At 51.6% G+C, this 18,228-nt stretch overlaps 1 protein-coding gene across 4 annotated transcripts in view; it reads left to right on the top strand.

Annotated features, from left to right (window-relative positions):
• The window catches only part of ACTN1 (actinin alpha 1), a 95,911-nt gene that overhangs the window by 35,890 nt on the left and 41,793 nt on the right, over nucleotides 1–18,228 (top strand). For all 4 annotated transcript variants that reach the window (XM_042943596.1, XM_042943598.1, XM_042943595.1 and 1 more), the window contains exon 2: nucleotides 14,617–14,731. In XM_042943596.1, coding sequence (XP_042799530.1) covers nucleotides 14,617–14,731 — 115 coding nt within the window. The remainder of the gene's footprint in view (nucleotides 1–14,616; nucleotides 14,732–18,228) is intronic.

Below are 18,228 nucleotides of genomic sequence, written 5' to 3'. Positions count from 1 at the left end.
TTTTCTCCCACTGCACAGTTTCTGAGGGTAAGTCCTGTGCTGGGGGACAGAGGGGTGTGGATCTAACAGCTTCAAGGAAGGCTCTGAATACATTCACTCAGTAGCCCCCCCGTGTCCTGCGCTGTCCCAGCAGAGTTGGAGGGTCCTGGTCAGATCTACCTGCAGCGGCCCTTTCTCACCCTTCTGGAAATGTGGACTTCTCTGCAGACACATTCCTGTTCCCCAGCCTCCTGCTTCCTGCTTCCTGCTGCTGAACCCCTGGCTGCCCTGTCCCTCGAGCCGGGCTGGCCACGCTGACTTGTTGGCTGGCTACCTGGCCAACAGGCCTGCTGTGCTGGCTGCCGGTTCCCACACTTCTGACGGGTCTAGTGGACAGGCTGCAGGGACAGTAGGCCACATCGGTCTGGGCCTGGGTGGGGTTTTCCTTGGCTCACGTGTTGTCTTTGGCCCCTTAATAAAGGGGTTTTGGGATTTCTGTGTTGCTTTATGATGTGCTGATCTGTGTTTGGGTTTGGGGAGAAGAAACTATTTTCTTGGACTTCAAGTAAAGAGAACGGACTTAATTAGGCCCTCGGCTCGTGGCCCACTGTCATTGCAGGTCTGTGCAAGGTCACATGAGTCACATTTTTACCCCACGGTCTTCCTACAGTGAACACGGAAATCGTCCCCGAGCCCTCCCCTGCCAGCACAGCTAATGGAATGATGAACATTCTCCTACATACCCAGCGTTCCCCACGGGAGGATTTCTTGGAGGGGGACGGATTTCCTGGCAGGAATTGTGGGTAGTGGGGTAGGTGCACATCCTATTTCACAATATAGTGCTGGACTGAGCTCTAGAATGGCTGCAATGTGTCCTCCAGCAGGGCGTGAGGGCTCCTGGGTCCCTCCACCCCAGTGACATCCTAACTGCTTACCAGTCTGTTCCGTGTAGAGAGATAAATTATTGTTTTATATGCAACTCAGGAGGAACTCAAAGCGCCACGCCTCTTGTTCCCTTCCTCCATTCAGTGCTTCAGGAACCAGAAACTTCCTCTTAGGCAGAGGGTAATTGCTGTCATAGATGAGAATTATGGAGGTTTCTGTCACAGGGAGTGGCAGGGTATAGACACGGTCTGTTGATGCCTCTTAGGAAGTCTGTGCTCCACCCCACCTGCCAGGCCGCCAGTCACTGGGGTGATTCCTTGTGGCTTGTCACACTTCCATACTTGTGGGGCTCTGAGCTTGTGCCCCAAACCCTTCTTTCTTCGCGGGGTGTCTCTGCCTTCCTGAGGGCTCTGGATTCCCCCGGAGCTTTGAGCTTTCCCTTGGGAGGCCATGTTTCTACCTGTGTTTGGCGTGAGGTCCTGTGGCTGCTGGGTGGCAGGTCCTGAGGAGGGAGGTGGTAACACTGTGGCATTGGCTTAAGTCTGGGGTCCTATTGGTCATGTGCCCTTGACTGGGTCAAGGAGTCTGGGGCCGGGAGGAGCTGGGGCACAGTGCCTGCTAGATCCTGCTGGCCCAGACTCAGGAACACTCCAGGCACCGAGGTGACCTTTTGGCCAGCTGACCATTTCGAATACAGTTTGCTTCCTTCCTCTTGCAGGACCATTTCTGCTGAGCGTGCTTTCACAGATCGAGGCTCTGAGATACGAAGTCAAGGGGTCACCCCTCAGCTACGCAGAGGAGTCCAGTTAGGGTCCACTCAGTCAGACCACAGATCCCCATATTTTCTGAATGCCAGGCTGGGCCAAATCCTTTGTCATCTGGGAAGTTTTCTGTGGAACCGAGTGGCCCATAGCTGTCAACATCTGAGCCAGAAAAACCAAATGACCTCACTTTTGGGTGGCTTTTCCTTCTTTGGGAAAGGAATGCGTGGGCTACTTCTGTGAGCTATGGCCTGCCGAGGCCTGTGCGTTATCAGACCTGCAAGGGCTCCAGACGTTGGACTCCAGACATGGGGGAGGTGTTACAGGCGGGACCAAGCCCAGGGGCAGCGGTGGGGGCAGGTTAGGTTGTTCTCACGGTGGCCTCCAGAGCACGGTGTCACCCTGCTGTGGACTGGTGTGAAGTGTGGCCCGAAGGAGGAGATGCCCCGGGCTGTGACCTGCCCTTCAGAGTAGTTCCTCCTTGGGGAGGCTTGGTCAAGGCCAGTGGTACCTCAGGCTCCCAGTTCAGGCCTGGCTCAAGTGCTCCATGTGGCCAAAGATGAGAGCAGCCCCTCTCACCTTGGAATCTTCATCCTCGCTTGCTTTTGGGCCACTGTCAGTAGCTGGGTAGTCCCATCAGTGACCTCAGTGCCTGGAGAGGGGGATGGTCCAGGGCCTGCCTTTTTGGCTGGTTTCTTGCCAGTGGGACTAATGGGTAAAGAACAACAACAACATCTTGGTAAAAGGCTTAGTGGGGTCTGGATATTTTATTTTATTTTATTTTTTATTATTTTATTTTATTTTATTTTATTTATAATAACTTTTTTGAGATATAATTTACATACGGTTCACCCATTTGGAGGGTATGGTTGAATGGTTGTTAGCATATTCATAGCTGTGCAACCAGCACCACTGTTCATTTGAGAACATTTTCGTCACCTCACAAAGAGACCCCGTGCCCCTTAGCTGCACCCCCTTTCTCCCCTGCTTCCAGCCCTAAGCAACCAGTACTCTGCTTTCTGTGGATTTCAGCATTTAGTGAGCACTTCATGTGTGTCCAGCACTGGGCTAAGACCATTGTAGTAGCTCACACAACACTCCCTCACAACAACTAAGTAGGAGAGACACTCAGATGTGTCTTTGTCTTACCGATGTGGAAACAAATCAGTGAATCCGGTTTACAAAGGCCATAGTTGACAGAGCCTGCTGATGGCTAGATTGTCGTCATTTGGTCTCTGGAAGAAGCCAGGCCAGGCTGTGGAGGTGGTAGATTGGCGGGGGCAGCCGACTCTTACTGGCTATGAGCTAAGAGGACGGTCCTTGCTGCTTCACTGAGATCATGTGCCACCTGACTTTTTTTTTTTTGAAATGTTTATTCATTTTTGAGAGAGAGAGAGAGAGAGACAGAACACAAGTGGGGGAGGGGCAGAGAGAGACGGAGACACAGAATTTGAAGCAGGCTTCAGGCTCTGGGCTGTCAGCACAGAGCCCAATGCGGGGCTCAAACCCACGAACCGCAAGATCATGACCTGAGCTGAAGTCGGACACTTAACCTACCGAGCCACCCAGGTGCCCCACCACCTGACTTTTAAAATGGCTCCAGATTATCTCAGGAGCCTGCAGGTTCCATCCACACTGGCGGAAAGGTGCTGAGCTATCCAGGCCACGATCTACTTTCTGGGGTCCTTGTCAGGAAGGGGGTGCCTGGGCTCTCTAACCGGGGCGTGTTCGTTAGGTCAAACCACTTTGCAGGATGAGCCATGTGGCCCCCTTACTCCGTGGTGACCCTTTTGTCTCCAGACATGGGCTACAGGTGGACATAAACCAGGAAACAAGTTCCTGTTCCCCTCTCTAGTCTCCCCACTCCGGCTGGGAGGCTGGTCTCGAGGTTTCCCCATCAGTGGTGAAATAACAGGACCTCTTTCCTTCGGCCTGTGGAGCTCTGTGAATGATTAACCTTGATTGAACAGAAAGGGATGGGAAGTGAGAGCCGTGTGACCGCGGACATTTCTGGGCTCTGGCTCTGTTCTGTTTTGCTTCCATTGCCCTCATTTCGACAACAATCTGCAAAGTAGGGATATTATGTGTCCCCATTTGTCAGGTGAAGCGACTGAGACCTCGACAGGTTAATTAAAGTCACGTTGCCAGCGAGTGACAGAGGCCAGCTGGGTGAAGATTTTTTTTTTTAATTGTATTTAAATCCAAGTTAGTTAACGTATAGGGTAATAATGGTTTCCGGAGTAGAATTTAGTGATTCATCACTTGCATTTAACACCCAGTGCCCTAATCCTAACAAGTGCCCTCGTTAATGCCCATCCCCCATCTAGCCCATTCCCCACCCCCCACGCCCCAGCAATCCTCAGTTTGTTCTCTGTATTTAAGAGTTTCTTATGGTTTGCCTCTAGATTAAAAAAATTTTTAAGTGCCTGCTGTGAACACAGCACCAGGATGTCTTTAATTGAGCTTGTGAGATATAATTTGGTCCTTTCTGATGCTGGGCTGTGTAGGTCTTGTTATTCCCATTTTACAGGTGGGCATCTTGAGCCTGAGACTGAGAATCCTGTCCAAAGAAAGCTAGTGAGAGGTGAACCAGCTCCGCCCAGTTCGAAAGTCTAGCTAGCTCCCTTGGATGTCCCCGCCGCCCTGAGTTTCCAGGACCCCAACACTTAGATGACCTGGGGCGGGGTGTGGGGGGGCCAAGCTGTTAGAGGTACCCTTTCCAAACAGAGGAAACTGCCTGGTGGTTCTCAACTTCGTCAGCAACCACTCCCAGGTGGGGAGAAAGTAAATAGATCTGGGTGGAGATGTTCTTGAAGACTCTGCTTTTCATCTTTGAGCGAGCCAGCTGACAGCTTGCTTTGAAAGGCTGGCAGCGTGCCCTTGATCAGTTAACCAGATACTCCTGTTTATGTTACCAGAACAGCGGGCATCTGAGATCACTTCCGGGCAGCTCTTCGCCTAGAAACACCAACCAGTGCCCACGCCCTGGCGGCACTGGCAGCGTGTGGGTACCAGAGGGTCTCTAGGGTGGCCCGAGGGAGAGAAGGTACCCTGGCTGTGCCGGCAGCTGCTGCAGAGAACTGAGCCCTGTGCACGTGTGCTGGCCTGGCCCTTTCAGGGGGGCCCTGGCCTGACGCTCTCCCACTGCAGCCAGCGGCGGCAGAGGAGGGGTGGACCCAGGCTGGCATCTGAGCACCCGCGGGGCAGGGGGGTGGGGGTCTCGGGGTTGAAGACCTGACGTTTTACTTAGAGCCTAGATCAGGTTCCTGGTTGTTCTACTGCAGGGAGGGGGATTGAGAAGGAGAAGCCATATTTCATCTTTAAGACGCTTAGATCCTAGATGGGGGGTTTTCTGGGGCCACTTGGCCAGGGGCGTTTTGCCCTTCATCTTCCTCCGCAGTTAATGGGTACTGACTATCAGGGGGGTGGATGGTTTATCCTCGTTTTCGCCCCTAACGATGACTTTCTTGGTAATAGTTGACCCTGATGAAGCACTTGAAAGTTTTTCACATCCATGGGATACTTTTTTCCTTTTTTTATCTTTTTTATTTTGGAAATTCCTGTGTTTCGCTCCCCCCCACCCCCCGATAATACATGAGCACTGATCCCTCTCCCCCACAAAAAAAAAATTCCCAGAGAAATGGGAAGTTCCCTATATCCTACCCCAGAGGTCTGACTTAGATAAGTGTACATGTTTTCAGGCAGACTTTAAAAAAAAATTTTTTTTTTAAATTTTTTTAGCATTTATTTATTTTTGAGAGACAGAGAGAGATAGAACATGAGCAGGGGAGGGGCAGAGAGAGAGGGAGACACAGAATCCGAAGCAGGCTCCAGGCTCCAAGCTGTCAGCACAGAGCCGGACGTGGGGCCTGAACCCACGAACTGTTAAGATCATGACCTGGATTGAAGTCGGATGCTCAACCGGCTGAGCCACCCAGGCTCCACCTCCCCTAGGCACACTTTTCTAATATTTGCGGAGCTCTTTTTTTTTTTTTTTTTAAACTAGGTAATGACTGTGTATGGTATAAAATTCAAAAGAAACAAAAGGGTATTCTGTGAAAAGCAAATGTCCTTCCCTCCTCAGCCAGGAGGCCCCAGATCCCTTCCCTGGAGGGAGCCACTGTTGCAGGTCCTTGTGTGTCCTTCCAGGGATACTCTGGCATAAAGCCTTCGTGGATGATCCTGTAAACTACTGACAGTGTCCGCTTGTGAGGGTAGGAACTCGCGGTCTTGAGACTGAAACACTGATCATACTTTGAGTCCTTTGAGATGAGACTATCCCTATGGAATTTATTGGCCTCTTTTGATAAGCAGTGGAGCCCGCCCATCAGAATCAGCCCTACACAGGAACAAAAGATTGTCCCTGGTGCTCTATTTGGCTGTGCTGTCTTTTATTGTTTAATTGAAGTCTAGTTGACACACAGCATTCCATTAGTTTCAGGTGCACAATAGCGATTCTTGATAATTCTATACATTATGCTGTCTATACATCACAGTGTAGCTCCCATTTGTGCTGCTTTTATTTTTTTTATGTTTATTTTTAAATTTAAAAAAAAATTTTTTTAACGTTTATTTATTTTTGAGACAGAGAGAGACAGAGCATGAATGGGGGAGGGTCAGAGAGAGAGGGAGACACAGAATCTGAAACAGGCTCCAGGCTCTGAGCTGTCAGCACAGAGCCCGACGCGGGGCTCGAACTCACGGACCGCGAGATCATGACCTGAGCTGAAGTCGGATGCTTAACCAATTGAGCCACCCAGGTGCCCCTATTTTTATTTTTAATTTTTAAAAATGTCTATATATATATAGAGAGAGAGAGAACGAGAGACAGAGCACAAGCTGGGGAGGGACAGAGACAGAATCTGAAACAGGCTCCAGGCTCTGAGCTGTCAGCACAGAGCCTGACGCAGGGCTCGAACTCACAAGCCGTGAGATCATGACCCGAGCTGAAGTCGGACGCTTAACTGACCGAGCCATCCAGGTGCCCCTGTGCTTCTGTCTTTTAATCAGGCATGTTATGCTGGGGAAAGTTGCTGGATTCCAGCCTGCAAGGTGTGAGGGACTTATTTGGGGTCCCGTAGCTGGGAGGGGTGGAGGTGACTTATCCGGGATCGCACGCACACCTGGCTGACCAGGTTTCCTGACCCCTGTCCTCTGAACAATAGCTCCCCCAGAATGATCCCAGGAGAGCAGGAGGATGTGCCTGGGAGAGGCGTGGTCAGCACGTGAACCTGGGCCCTGGCGGCTCAGTGAGGCGGCGCTGCTCTCCCCCCACCGCCGCCACGCCGGCCTTATTTGGCTGCAGGTGGGTTATCTTGTTTACTCTGTTGCGCCACCAGTAGAAAAGGCACCTTTGTCAACGGAGGCTTCTCTGGTGAGGTCAGCCAAGAGCTGACGGCCTGGATTGTGCGCAGAGGTGAGTAAACATCAGAAAGGAAAGTGCTAGCAGGGGGAAGCAGATCGTTAACAACCAGCGACGTTTGCGGACGCCTGGACAAGGGAAGCAGACAAAGTCACGGACATTAGTTACTGGAGTGCCAGCACTGTGCACGTTCGGATGTGTTTTGTTTCAGGTGCTTTTCCTGCTTGTGTGATCACTCACGTAGTTTCAAACCCGCAGCACACACAGTTCTGTATCCCGCTTTTTGTTAATTATATCTAAGGGTTTTTTTTTTTTTTTTTCCCATAATAGTCTATGATTTCAGAACCCCTCATTTTGGCTGTATAGTGTTCCACTGAGTGGATGAATCATAATTTACTGATACTTTATTAATATAATTTGGGGCCATTTCTAATCTCTTCCTCTCCAGTAATGCTGGCAAAAACATTTTCACACGCGTGGTCTTTTCTGTCTTCAGCGTCATTTGCCCAGAATAGTGCCCCCGCCCTGGGCATGAGCCCATTGTAGTTCTTTCCCCGGGGGTTGTACCCAGTCGGCCCACTGTGACGTGTTGAGGCCTCGTCACTGTACCCGCCCTGCGGTGGGAATTAGCAGAAACTGATTTTTGCAAATGTAGTAAATGAACATTGGTTCCTTTGTTTCAGTTCACAAAGTGTGGTGGTGTGCGTGGCACATCTAATTGTCATCGCTGGTGACAGGGATCAGTCCTTGATCAGGCCCAAATGAGCGGAGCCCCTGCTACCTCTGACAGGAAGTCCTGTCAGCCCCTACTGCCAGATCCCTAGATGGCTGGTGTCAGCTATGGTGTGAGAAGGGGACTGTGCTAAGCACTGCTGTGTTCTTGTGGTCAACACACTGGATGTTCCTGCGTGTGCTGCTGCTTTTGTTAGGAGACTTACAGAGATTTCATGTTTTCCCACTGTGGAGCCAGAGACCCTGAGTCTTTTCTTTTTCTTTTTTTTATCAAAAAAAATTTTTTTAATGTTTATTTTTGAGAAAGAGAGACAGAGCACCAGCAGGGGAGGAGCAGAGAGAGAGGGAGACACAGAATCCGAAGCAGACTCAAGGCTCTGAGCTGTCAGTACAGAGCCCGATGCGGGGCTCAAACCCACGGACCGCAAGATCATGACCTGAGCTGACGTCGGACGTTTCACTGACTGAGCCACCCAGGTGCCCCTCCTGCCTTTTAAAAAAACATTTTATTTTTAAGTAATCTCTACATCCAACATGGGTCTTGAACTCACAACCCCAAGGTCAAGAGTTGCATGCTCTATCGACTAAGCCAGCCAGATGCCGTGGGACCCTATGATTCTGAATTTAGAGTTATCCTGGTGACAGCTTTTTGGGGGCTTGTGGGATGTCTTATTTTTAAATGGTATGAGCATTTAAAAACTAGGGGATTCATATAAAAGGGCCGGATTTCTAGCTCCCCTTCATTGGAGAGCTGGCAACCGAGGGCCCATGTTCCCATGTGAAATGGGGCAGAGGCTGCTCCTGTCCCCTCGTCACCCCCACTCTCATACTGAAGCTGGGTTCCAGTTGTCACCTGCCGTCTTGTACCCTGGCAACCTCTTCTCTGTGCCCATGTTGCTGTCCCCAAGAGGGCCAATGTTTTAAGAAAGATGCGTGAGCGTACGTGGCGGTGAGGACTAGCCAGTCCTACTTTTCTTACATTTGCCCCTTTTGCTCATGCATTCAACCTCCTTGAGCCTTGGTTTCCTCATCTGTAAAATGGCAAAGAATAATAGCACCTGCTTCGCAGTGTTGCCGTGAAGATACAGGATTTAAAGGGGGTACAATACCCAGAAGTAAGTGCTTAGGCGACGTTAGCTGCTAATCTTATTATTTAGGGCGTATGTTTGTCTCCTGTAGGTTCTCAGCTAAGGGTGAGTTTTGGTTGTCACAACTTGAGATGGGGAGTTGTTGCTGGAGTCTCACAGGAGGGGCTAGGGATGTTGCTGAACATCCTGTGATGCATAGAACAGGTCCCCCACCCCTAACAAAGAAGTCACCAGCCCCAAATGTCAATAGTACGGAGGCTGAGAAGCCCTGTTTAGACATTTAAGTGTGACTCTTGGTAACTGAGCTCCTTAAACATATCTCTAAGGGAACAAGGACTGCCTTGGTCTCTCAAAGAATCAGAGTTATAAGGGACCTTACTTAGTACGGCCCCCAGGGGTGCTTGGATCCTTTCCTAGCACCCTCACCAAACACATACCTTTGGCAGATAGCACACTGTACATCCAACATTAGGTCTGTTTATTACATTGAACTCCAGCCTTCCCGGAAGCTTCCTGTCCTCCACCTAGTGACCATTCATTGAACCTGATGTGTGCGTGGTTGTACTTAGCAGTTGCCACGTGTTGCTGTATTGATCCTCACCATCCTTCAAGGTGGGTTCTCTTCTTATACCCATTTTACAGATGTGGAGATTGAGGGTGGGAGAAGTGACGTCCCTTGTTCAGGATCACTCAGGGGCAGAGCTGGGACTAGATGCAGGTCAGGCTTGCTCTTTGCTTCTGCCTTGTCCCGCCTGGGGCTGCACCCAGCAAGCTGATTTGCTCATCCACAGGAAGATCTTTCAGCTATATGGGGTGGCCTCTGAGCCCTCTCTTCTGTCCTCCTGGTCAAAGAGCCCCAGTTCCCAGAGTTCCCTGCAAAGACGTGTTTCTGATCCGCTCACCATCCAGAACGCTTTCCCATGTCTTGGTGGTCACCTGCCTGTGTTGTGGCTCTGCTTCCCTCACCCCTCTCCACCACGCTGCCCCCGGCCCCCGGAGAGGCTGCCCACCCCACGCCAGCTCTGTTGACATTTCATCAGCTCAGACTCTGTGCCAGTGCTGACCGGAGTCATCCAGATCCTGTCTGGTTGGTATTTTCACTTCATAGTGACCCATTTTCAATGATACTCCACAAGATTCAGCCCACCTGTACCTGAATCTGAAATCTACGATGTCCTGGTGGAACAGAAAGTGTGTGGGGTTGGGAGTCAGGAGGCTGGCTGGTTTGTGAACACACCCAACTTTGTGGCCTGGGAAAAGCCACTTGCCTTCTCTGGTCGTGTGTCCTCCATTGTGAAGTGAGGCTTTGACTTGGGTGATGTTAGCGTCTTTCCCAGCTCTAACATTCTTTGGTGAAATATGTTGGGCAACAGGAGCTTGCAATAACTCTAATTAGTGTGGTAGCAGTAATGATAGGTAATTATTAAGCAGTCACTCTCTTCCAGGCTCTTTTCAATGTTTTGAACAGATCGTCTTACTGGCCCCTCCAACCCCATGCTCTTATTACCCCCATCATATTACCCCACATTCTACAGATGAGTGCCTTGAGGCAGAGCCCTGTTGTGTCACTGGCCCAAGGTGCCCACCTGACCAGAAGTGGTTGCATTGTCTTCTTTAGAATGAACCCTTCCAGGCTCTTAGATGCTCACTCTGTAGAGTGACCTTCCTGTGCTTCAGCATCTCGTGTTTTGCACTCCCTTCTTCCACCAAGATCAAGGCTGTGAACGCCGCTGGACTTTAAAGGTTCAGCCTCCGAGTCATGCCTATGGGGTAATCCAGATGGGATACGGGTAGATAATTCAAGGTCAGTGAGAGGTTGAACGGGGTCCAGGTTCTCCGCTAGCCCCCCTCTCTCTGTCCAGCGCCCTCAGAACTTGCCGCAGGGCTGGAGGAGGGTGAAATGGGAAAGGGAACCTGCGAGCACTTCCAGCATGGCGCCCCAAGCATGTTTCCCGAGCCCGTTTCTGCAACTGCGTGCATCCACAGAAAGCCCACTGGTTCCCTCTATCTCTTTAGTCTGTGAGCCAAAGAGGGACCCAGTGATGATGCAGTTGGAGCAAGGGGAAGGTCCAATGGGGCCTGGCCTGGTGGGGACTAAGGCAATAAATGGCCCTCTGCCCTTCATTTGAATGAGACTGGACCATAGCCCTGCTGGGATAGCACTGCTCCCCGTGCTTGGGGTCAAGGGGCCCTGGGTCTCTAGCCATGGACGTCCATTGTGGCTGCTGGTTTTTCCTCCTTGCTGGACCCCTGGGGCACTGCTAAGGGGCAAGTGTCCTCCTCGGTCATAATGTTGGAGCTTGAGCGTCAAGATCAAGGTCTGTTCGTGCGTCTTCACCAGCAATTGAGACACCTCCACCCTTTGTGTTTCTTGTGGAAATTACTTGAGCTCTGGGCTTTGAAACCACAGTTTAATAAATCCTTTACTAAGGAGCTCCTGAAGCGCTGCCCTGGCCAGGGAAGCGTGAATCTTCAGTGTCTCAGACACAACAGGTGGGGCCATACGCTGGAGGAAAGAATATCACTGCGTGGTGTGCCTGGATGCCCACGTTGCTGGTGCTGTACTTCCCCCACCCCGTGCTCCCCCCCACACACTCTTTGCCCTATTAGTCTCTCCTCTGTTGAGGAGTCACAAGGCCGCTGTCAAAGTCACATGCTTTCTGCACCCCACACAATTGTAGTCCTTTCCCGTAACACATCCGCGTTCTCAGACACACCAAGTGTCTTCTTGGGAACCCAGGGCCGCACTTTTGGGGTGGGCCCCAGGCAGAGTTTGGTGGGAAGGCTGCAGGCTGGGGACACAGAGTGGTGGGTCCACCGGGAGGTTCAGGGGAGCTACTCTTTCTCCTCCTTTACCATTGATTGTGCACTTTTCTAAGTGACCGGCACTTTCTAAGTGTTTTCTAGTGAATCCTCCTGACTTAAAGCATGCCGTCACTGTCTCTCTTTTACTGTTCAGGAAACTAAAGTTTAGGGAGGGTAGTCTGAAGGTCACGCAGCTTGAAGAGAGTAGATCTAAGCACTGAATCCAGATCTGGTATATCTCGAAGGCATGTTCTCGGTCACCAAGTTACCTCCGCCATTTCCTATGTAAGCCTGAGTTGCGTGATGGGTGCTGCTTGTTGGTGGAACTGTCTTATTTGGGAGGTGCTCAGACGCCCCTTCAAGGCATCATCAGTGGGGCCCGGGATGCAAGACTGAGGGTTTTAGCGAAGCGCAGTCCCGGAGGCCTCAGAAGCAGGGTTTTGTGTGGGAGACGTGAGCAAACACAGGTGCATTTCTGTCTCCCAGGGCTCTGAGCCTGGCTTCCCCAGGAAATGGGGCTGGCTGCTTTCAACAGCATTTTCCTCTTGCAAAAGCAGTGTCTTTTTTCAAAACCAGCCTCTTCCTCTCATCCCCAACCCCTCTCCACAACTGGGTGATAAACAGTGAGATTTCACAGGCCCCAGCTGTGCTGGTGATTCCCGCCAGGACTCTGGCCGCATTAGGACTGAAACTGTCCCCTGCTTGGGGGGGTGGGAGGGGTGTGGATCCACTTACCCTCCGGTCTGTAGAAATCTCCAGGCACTGGCAGAGTGTGGGCCTGGAAGGCAGATGAGAGCAAGGCGCTGTGGAAATCCAAGATGGTGGTAAATGAAGAAAGACTCCCACCCCACCCCCACCCCCCCGCTAACTACACAGTGTGGTGACATCCGGGCAGTAGTATATGGACAGGTGCAGCTGGGGGAGAATATGGAACCACAAAATAAATTATCTTCAAGATAAAAAATTTCTCTAACACTCTAATTTTACAACAACCAAAATAGTCTTAACAAAATGAAGATAAAGGCTAAGTGCCCTCTCATTTCCTGCCAGGTTGTAGCACCAACACAAAGGAAGGGCACCCAGTAAATATTCCTTCTTGCCCTTTCCTCTGAGCTGTCGTCTCACACTTCCGGAGGGTCCCTGAGGGCACTGTGTGGCCCCCTGCTCTGATACAATCCGGCATCACCCACAGGCGCAGTGGGATCATCTAGGCCCCCTCACTTCACATCAGCTTCTCACTGGCTCCTTCCCCAGTTGCCCAATTTTCCACTAGAATGTCTGTTGCACAGGGCAGGGGTTTTTGCTCTTTTGGTCACTGCTGTGTCCCTGACTCTGTGCCTGGGACTCTGGGGAGAGCATTGAGTCCACACCTTCAGGAGCTCCCATTCTGGCAGGTGGCCAGTCAAGGAACATGCAGTGGGATATGGGCAATGATGGAGTGGGTGTAGGGTGCTTTGGGCTCTGTGCCCCAACCCAGATGTGGCAGTTGGCTGTCAGGAAGGCTTCCCGGAGGAGGTGATATCTTAGCCTGATCTTGGGAGATGAGCATGAGCTAGCCAAGCGCGACCTAGAAGATATTCCAGGCTGAGGATTCGTCTACGCCCCCTGCCCACCCTTAGCCTCTGTGCCAACCTTCGCAAAGCTTTTGGAGAGCACGTACGCGCCTCTTCTCTCTCACGGGAGCAGACTGGCCTACAGAGTGGAGGTGTGTTTGCAGAGACAGAGAAGTAGCCCATGTTGGTAAATTCCTAGTGAGGCATGGTTTAAAGGTAAGGTCAGAACTGGGGGTGTCATAATACTGCCTCTTCTCCCCACCTACGTGAACGGTTATCCCTTCTTCCTGCTCACAGGCTCTGTAATTCTTCCTTATAAACCTAAGCAACCATTTCTTTTCCCCTGATGGTCACCAGTGTGGCGATCTTCCCTTCTGCCAGTTCATTGCCACTTAACTGTTCCTCCGGGGCAAGAGGAAGTGGTGGGGGGGGAGGGGTCATGAGTCTGGTGACCTTGCTGAGGAGGGTAGTTCTGGGGCGGCTGCTGTTGCTGAGTAACACACTGCTCACTGTTGCAACTTCGCAGGGCAGGTGGGAAGAATGCTGACTGGCCCTGCTGTGGGGGGCTGGACGTTGGCTCTTGAGCCCCCATGTAGTTGAGTGCCGTTTGGTTGATGCATAGAAGTGTGGAGTTGCCAAGAAGTGGATTGGATCTGAAGCAAGAGAGTTCGTCTCTCTGTTTCCCGTGGAATGTGGCAGCTGGGGAGAGACCCCTGCCCAGATTTTAGGTGGGCGTGGGAAATTGAAGCACGCGCTTTTTTTTTTTCTCTGCTTGTTGAGTCACCCTGTTCCTTGTTTGAGCCACAAGGTGGTGCTGTTGGCACAGGACTGCTTGGTTGCTACAGAAGAGGCTTCAGTGTTGCTGCTCTGTCCCCACCGGCTAGAAAATTACAATATAGACGGTCTTTCATTTTCTCTCCTTAGATAACCTTCCTGGAATTCTTCCTCATGCTCTTGCAGCTTGAGGTGGCTCTACATCCCTACCCCAAACATACACACACGCGGGCATCAGGATGCTCACCGTTTTCTCCTTTATCCTGATCCCGGGCCTCTGAACTCTGATCCCGACAAGACTTACTAAGTCTTTCCCTTGTCCCTGCCAAGTGGACAAGGATTTAATGAACTGTTTTGCCCTAATTAATTAGTGAGGCTTAATGTGTTACCTCTGGGGTGATCTGCCTTGTAACTGTGAAGATCGAAACTAAGCCTTATACCCCAAGAGGTAAGTTGCTGGCCCTTCTGCTGTGGACGGGGTGGTGTTTTTGGAAGAAGGTTGGTTGGGGAGGCGTTAAAGGACGTGTTGCTTTGTCCATCCCACTGGTGCCAACACAGCAGCTGGAAAGGGCATGAGGCAGGTGGGTCCTGGGGACCCCCGGAGGCCCCTGTGAGGGCTTCAGAGACCGTGGGGCCTGTGGGGAGCCTGACGGCCTGCTCGTCTTTCCTTTGCCCAGACGTTCACGGCATGGTGCAACTCCCACCTTCGCAAGGCGGGGACGCAGATCGAGAACATCGAGGAGGACTTCCGGGACGGACTAAAGCTCATGCTGCTGCTGGAGGTCATCTCAGGTGAGGTGGGCCGCCCTGGCCGAGACGGGGTGCTGCCTGCTGGGCTCGGCCGCTTTGGGAGCATTGTCTGCCACCTGCTTCTGCTCTGCCTTTGGTCGTGGTGAGCTGTGGGTCTCTTGCAAGAACTCAGGGGCGACCTGTGTGAATTAAGACGAGGAGACCGGGTTTGCTTCCGGCTCTGCTGCATCCAGCCGTCCATGTGTCCTTGGACATGTCACTGCCTTTCTGCCTTAGCACCCTCATTTGCAAAACGAGGGCGTATGGAGGGTGGTCTCGGAGGTCCCTTCCCCCCCAGAGTGCTTGGACTTTGGGGTCATTATGTAACCATCTCCAAACCTCAGCTCCACTAGAACCCATCTGCCTATATCCAGATGATCCCACTCGCTTATCTGGCCCCCCGTGTAGAATTTGGATGTCCAGAAATCTGGAGGGGCAGCTCCCTTTGAATGCACATTTCCACTTTCTTATGAATACCTTTCCTCCACCATGCCTTAGGGGTCGGTGGTTCCAACATTCTCACCTTGGTTCATACACTGGGTAATCATAGCTACTCTCTTCACTTTACCTTCTACCTTGACCCTAGTGAGTCCCAGACCTGGTCTCAGTCCAGCCTTTTCTCTCAAACCCTATCTCCACCCACATGCCCCCCAGGATCCCCTCAGCATGTCCCAAACTGCGCTGACCAGCCCTGGCCCCGGCAGACCTCTTTCCTCTCATCATCTCCATCTTGTCCTTCTTCTTCTTTTTTTTTTTTTTTTTTAATGTTTATTTATTTCTGAGACAGAGAGAGACAGAGCATGAGAGGGGGAGGGGCAGAGAGAGAGGGAGACCCAGAATCGGAAGCAGGCTCCAGGTTCCAAGCTGTCAGCACAGAGCCTGACGCAGGGCTCGAACTCACAAACTGTGAGATCATGACCTGAGCCGAAGTCGGTCACTCAGCCGACTGAGCCACCCAGGCGCCCCTCCATCTTGTCCTTCTGAACCTAATGTAGGAATCAAAGACCGCTCTTCCTCTGTCTCCAACTGGGCATTCGAGTTCTGTCCGTTCTGTTATCCTTTCTTTTTTTTTTTTTTTTAATGTTTATTCATTTTTGAGAGAGAAAGAGCGGGGCAGGGGCAGAGAGTGAGGAGAACAGAGGATCCAAAGCGGGCTCCGTGCTGACAGGAGCAAGCCCAGTGTGGGGCTCGAACTCACGAATCGTGAGATCATGACCTGAGCTGAAGTCGGACGGTCAGTGAGCCACCCAGGCGCCCCTTGCTGTTATCCTTTTAACCTCTGCTACCGTGGTATCAGTGTGGCCCTGGGTCAGCTCTCACCTAGGTGGTCCACAGAGGCCTGCAACCCCCACCTGGCTCTTTCCCCGCCGCTGCAGTCCATCACCCACAGTGCAGCCAGAGGGACCATCTGACGGCCCAAATATGGTCTCCCTGTTCCCTGCTCAGAGCCCTTCAGTGCCTCCCCAGGGCTCGAAGCCTGCGGCCTGCATTCCTTAGCATAGCTTGAAGGATCCTTTGTGAGCTGGCACCTGTTTTGTTTTCAACTAACTTCCCAAAAAGGTATCAGACCTCAGACCCTCTGCCACCCCAAGAGACATGCAGTCCTCACCAATGACATGCTTTCTGGAAACCCTCTGGGCTTTTGCATAAGCTCCAACTGGCTTTTTCCCCCCAATACTTCTAAATAACCCCTTGCAGGTAAAATCTGTGCATTGGGGGGTGGGGTGGGGAATTTGTGTGTGTGTGTGTGTGTGTGTGTGTGTGTGTGTGTGTGTGTGGTAAAATCTGCATAACATAAAATTTACCATTTTGAACATTTTTAAAGTATTTATTTTGAGAGAGACAGAGACAGCATGAATGGGGGAGGGGTAGAGAGAACGGGAGAGAGAGAGAATCCCAAGCAGGCTCTGCACCATCAGCATGGAGCCTGACGCGGGTCTCAAACTCACGAAACTGTGAGATCATGACCTGAGCTGAAAGCTTAACCAACTGAGCCACCCATGCCCCCAACATTTTGAACATTTTTAATTGTACCCGGAAGTAGTCAGTACGTTCCCAGTGTTGTGCTGCCATCACCACCATCCATCTCTAGACTTTTCCATCATCCCATGCAGAGACTCCAAGCCCATTAAACACTAACTTCCCCATCCCTTCTCCCTCGAGCCCCTGGAAGCCACCATTCTTGCAGTCTCGGTGTGTTTGCCTGTTCTCAGCACCTCATGACAGTGGAATCATACAGGACACGTGTCCTTTTGTGGCTGTCTTATTTCATCGTGACGTCTTCTGCGCTCATCCGTGTTGTACCATGTGTCGGAATCTCCTTCCTTTGGCAGGCTAATATCCCACTGTATGTACGTGCCACGTTTTGTTTATCCACTCATCTGATGGGACATTTGGACGGACGGCTTCCACCTTGTGGCTATCGTGAAAGATGCTGCTGTGAACATGAGTGGATGATGTCTGTTCGAGTCCCTGCTTTCAATTCTTTGGGGGTATAAACCTAGAAGTAGAAATGCTGGATCATATGGTAATTCTATGTTTAACTTTTTGTAGGAACTGCCATACTGTTTTCCTTTAACTGCCTTTTAGAGCATCCTTCCCTGCCTCCTCTTCCAGCATTTCTTCGTTTAAACAAACCTGGTGTTGTTCTTTTTCATTCTTTAAAACTCGGCTCGGGATTTCCCTCCAGGAAGGCTTTCACCACGTGAGTGGCTGCCCTCCTCTGGGCTCCTGTCACACCCCATTAATTCCTCTATTGTGTTAGTTTCCCCGTGGCATGATCATTTTTGGCTCACTTGGTTTTTTTCCCCCCCTTCTACCCTGAGCTGTTTGGGGACAGGGATGGTTTCATCTCTGTGTCTCAAGCGCTTCAGATTGTACTCGGCATGTAGGTGATGCTTGGCAAATAGTAGAGTGACCGGATGCCCTGAACTGGGCTTTTCTGCATAGCCGCCAGTGTGTCCCCACTGAACGGGACCGGTGTGCGTCCGTGAAGCGGGCTTGTCTCTTCCCATGGAGTGGGAGGAATGGAGTCACTGAGACGTTGCCTCTTCTTCCTTGAGTGTCTTGAGGTGGATAGAGTGACGGAAGGAAGGGGCTGCTGCCTGCAGAGGTTCTCTGAGAAGTGTCCCTGGGCCACCCACACCAGAGTCCACAGGACTGCTTGTCAGCCTGCAGATTCCCGGAACACGCCCCAAACTTCCTAAATCAGAAACATAGGAGGCAGGTGAAGGCTGGGTGTCTGAAGTTCGAGAACTGCTGGCCTGACCGCCTCCGCCGTCCTGTTCCAGCCGGTGTGCACAGCCGTCAGCTGGCTGGGGAGCCCGGGCTTGGTGGGACCTAACGGCTGGGTCTTTAGCAGGAGGGCCTTCGGGGCGGGGGGCGGGATGGGGTGCCGCTTCCATCCATCCTGTGGGAAGATATGGCGTGTCATCTGCCCGGGAGGACGGCGGGGTACCTTGCTGGAGAGGCTGAGCAGCGGCCGCGAGTGGAAAGTCCTG

This window comes from Panthera leo, chromosome B3 (assembly GCF_018350215.1).
Source record: "Panthera leo isolate Ple1 chromosome B3, P.leo_Ple1_pat1.1, whole genome shotgun sequence".
Classification (NCBI taxonomy): domain Eukaryota; kingdom Metazoa; phylum Chordata; class Mammalia; order Carnivora; family Felidae; genus Panthera; species Panthera leo.
This window is presented reverse-complemented; position numbering and strand designations above follow the sequence as displayed.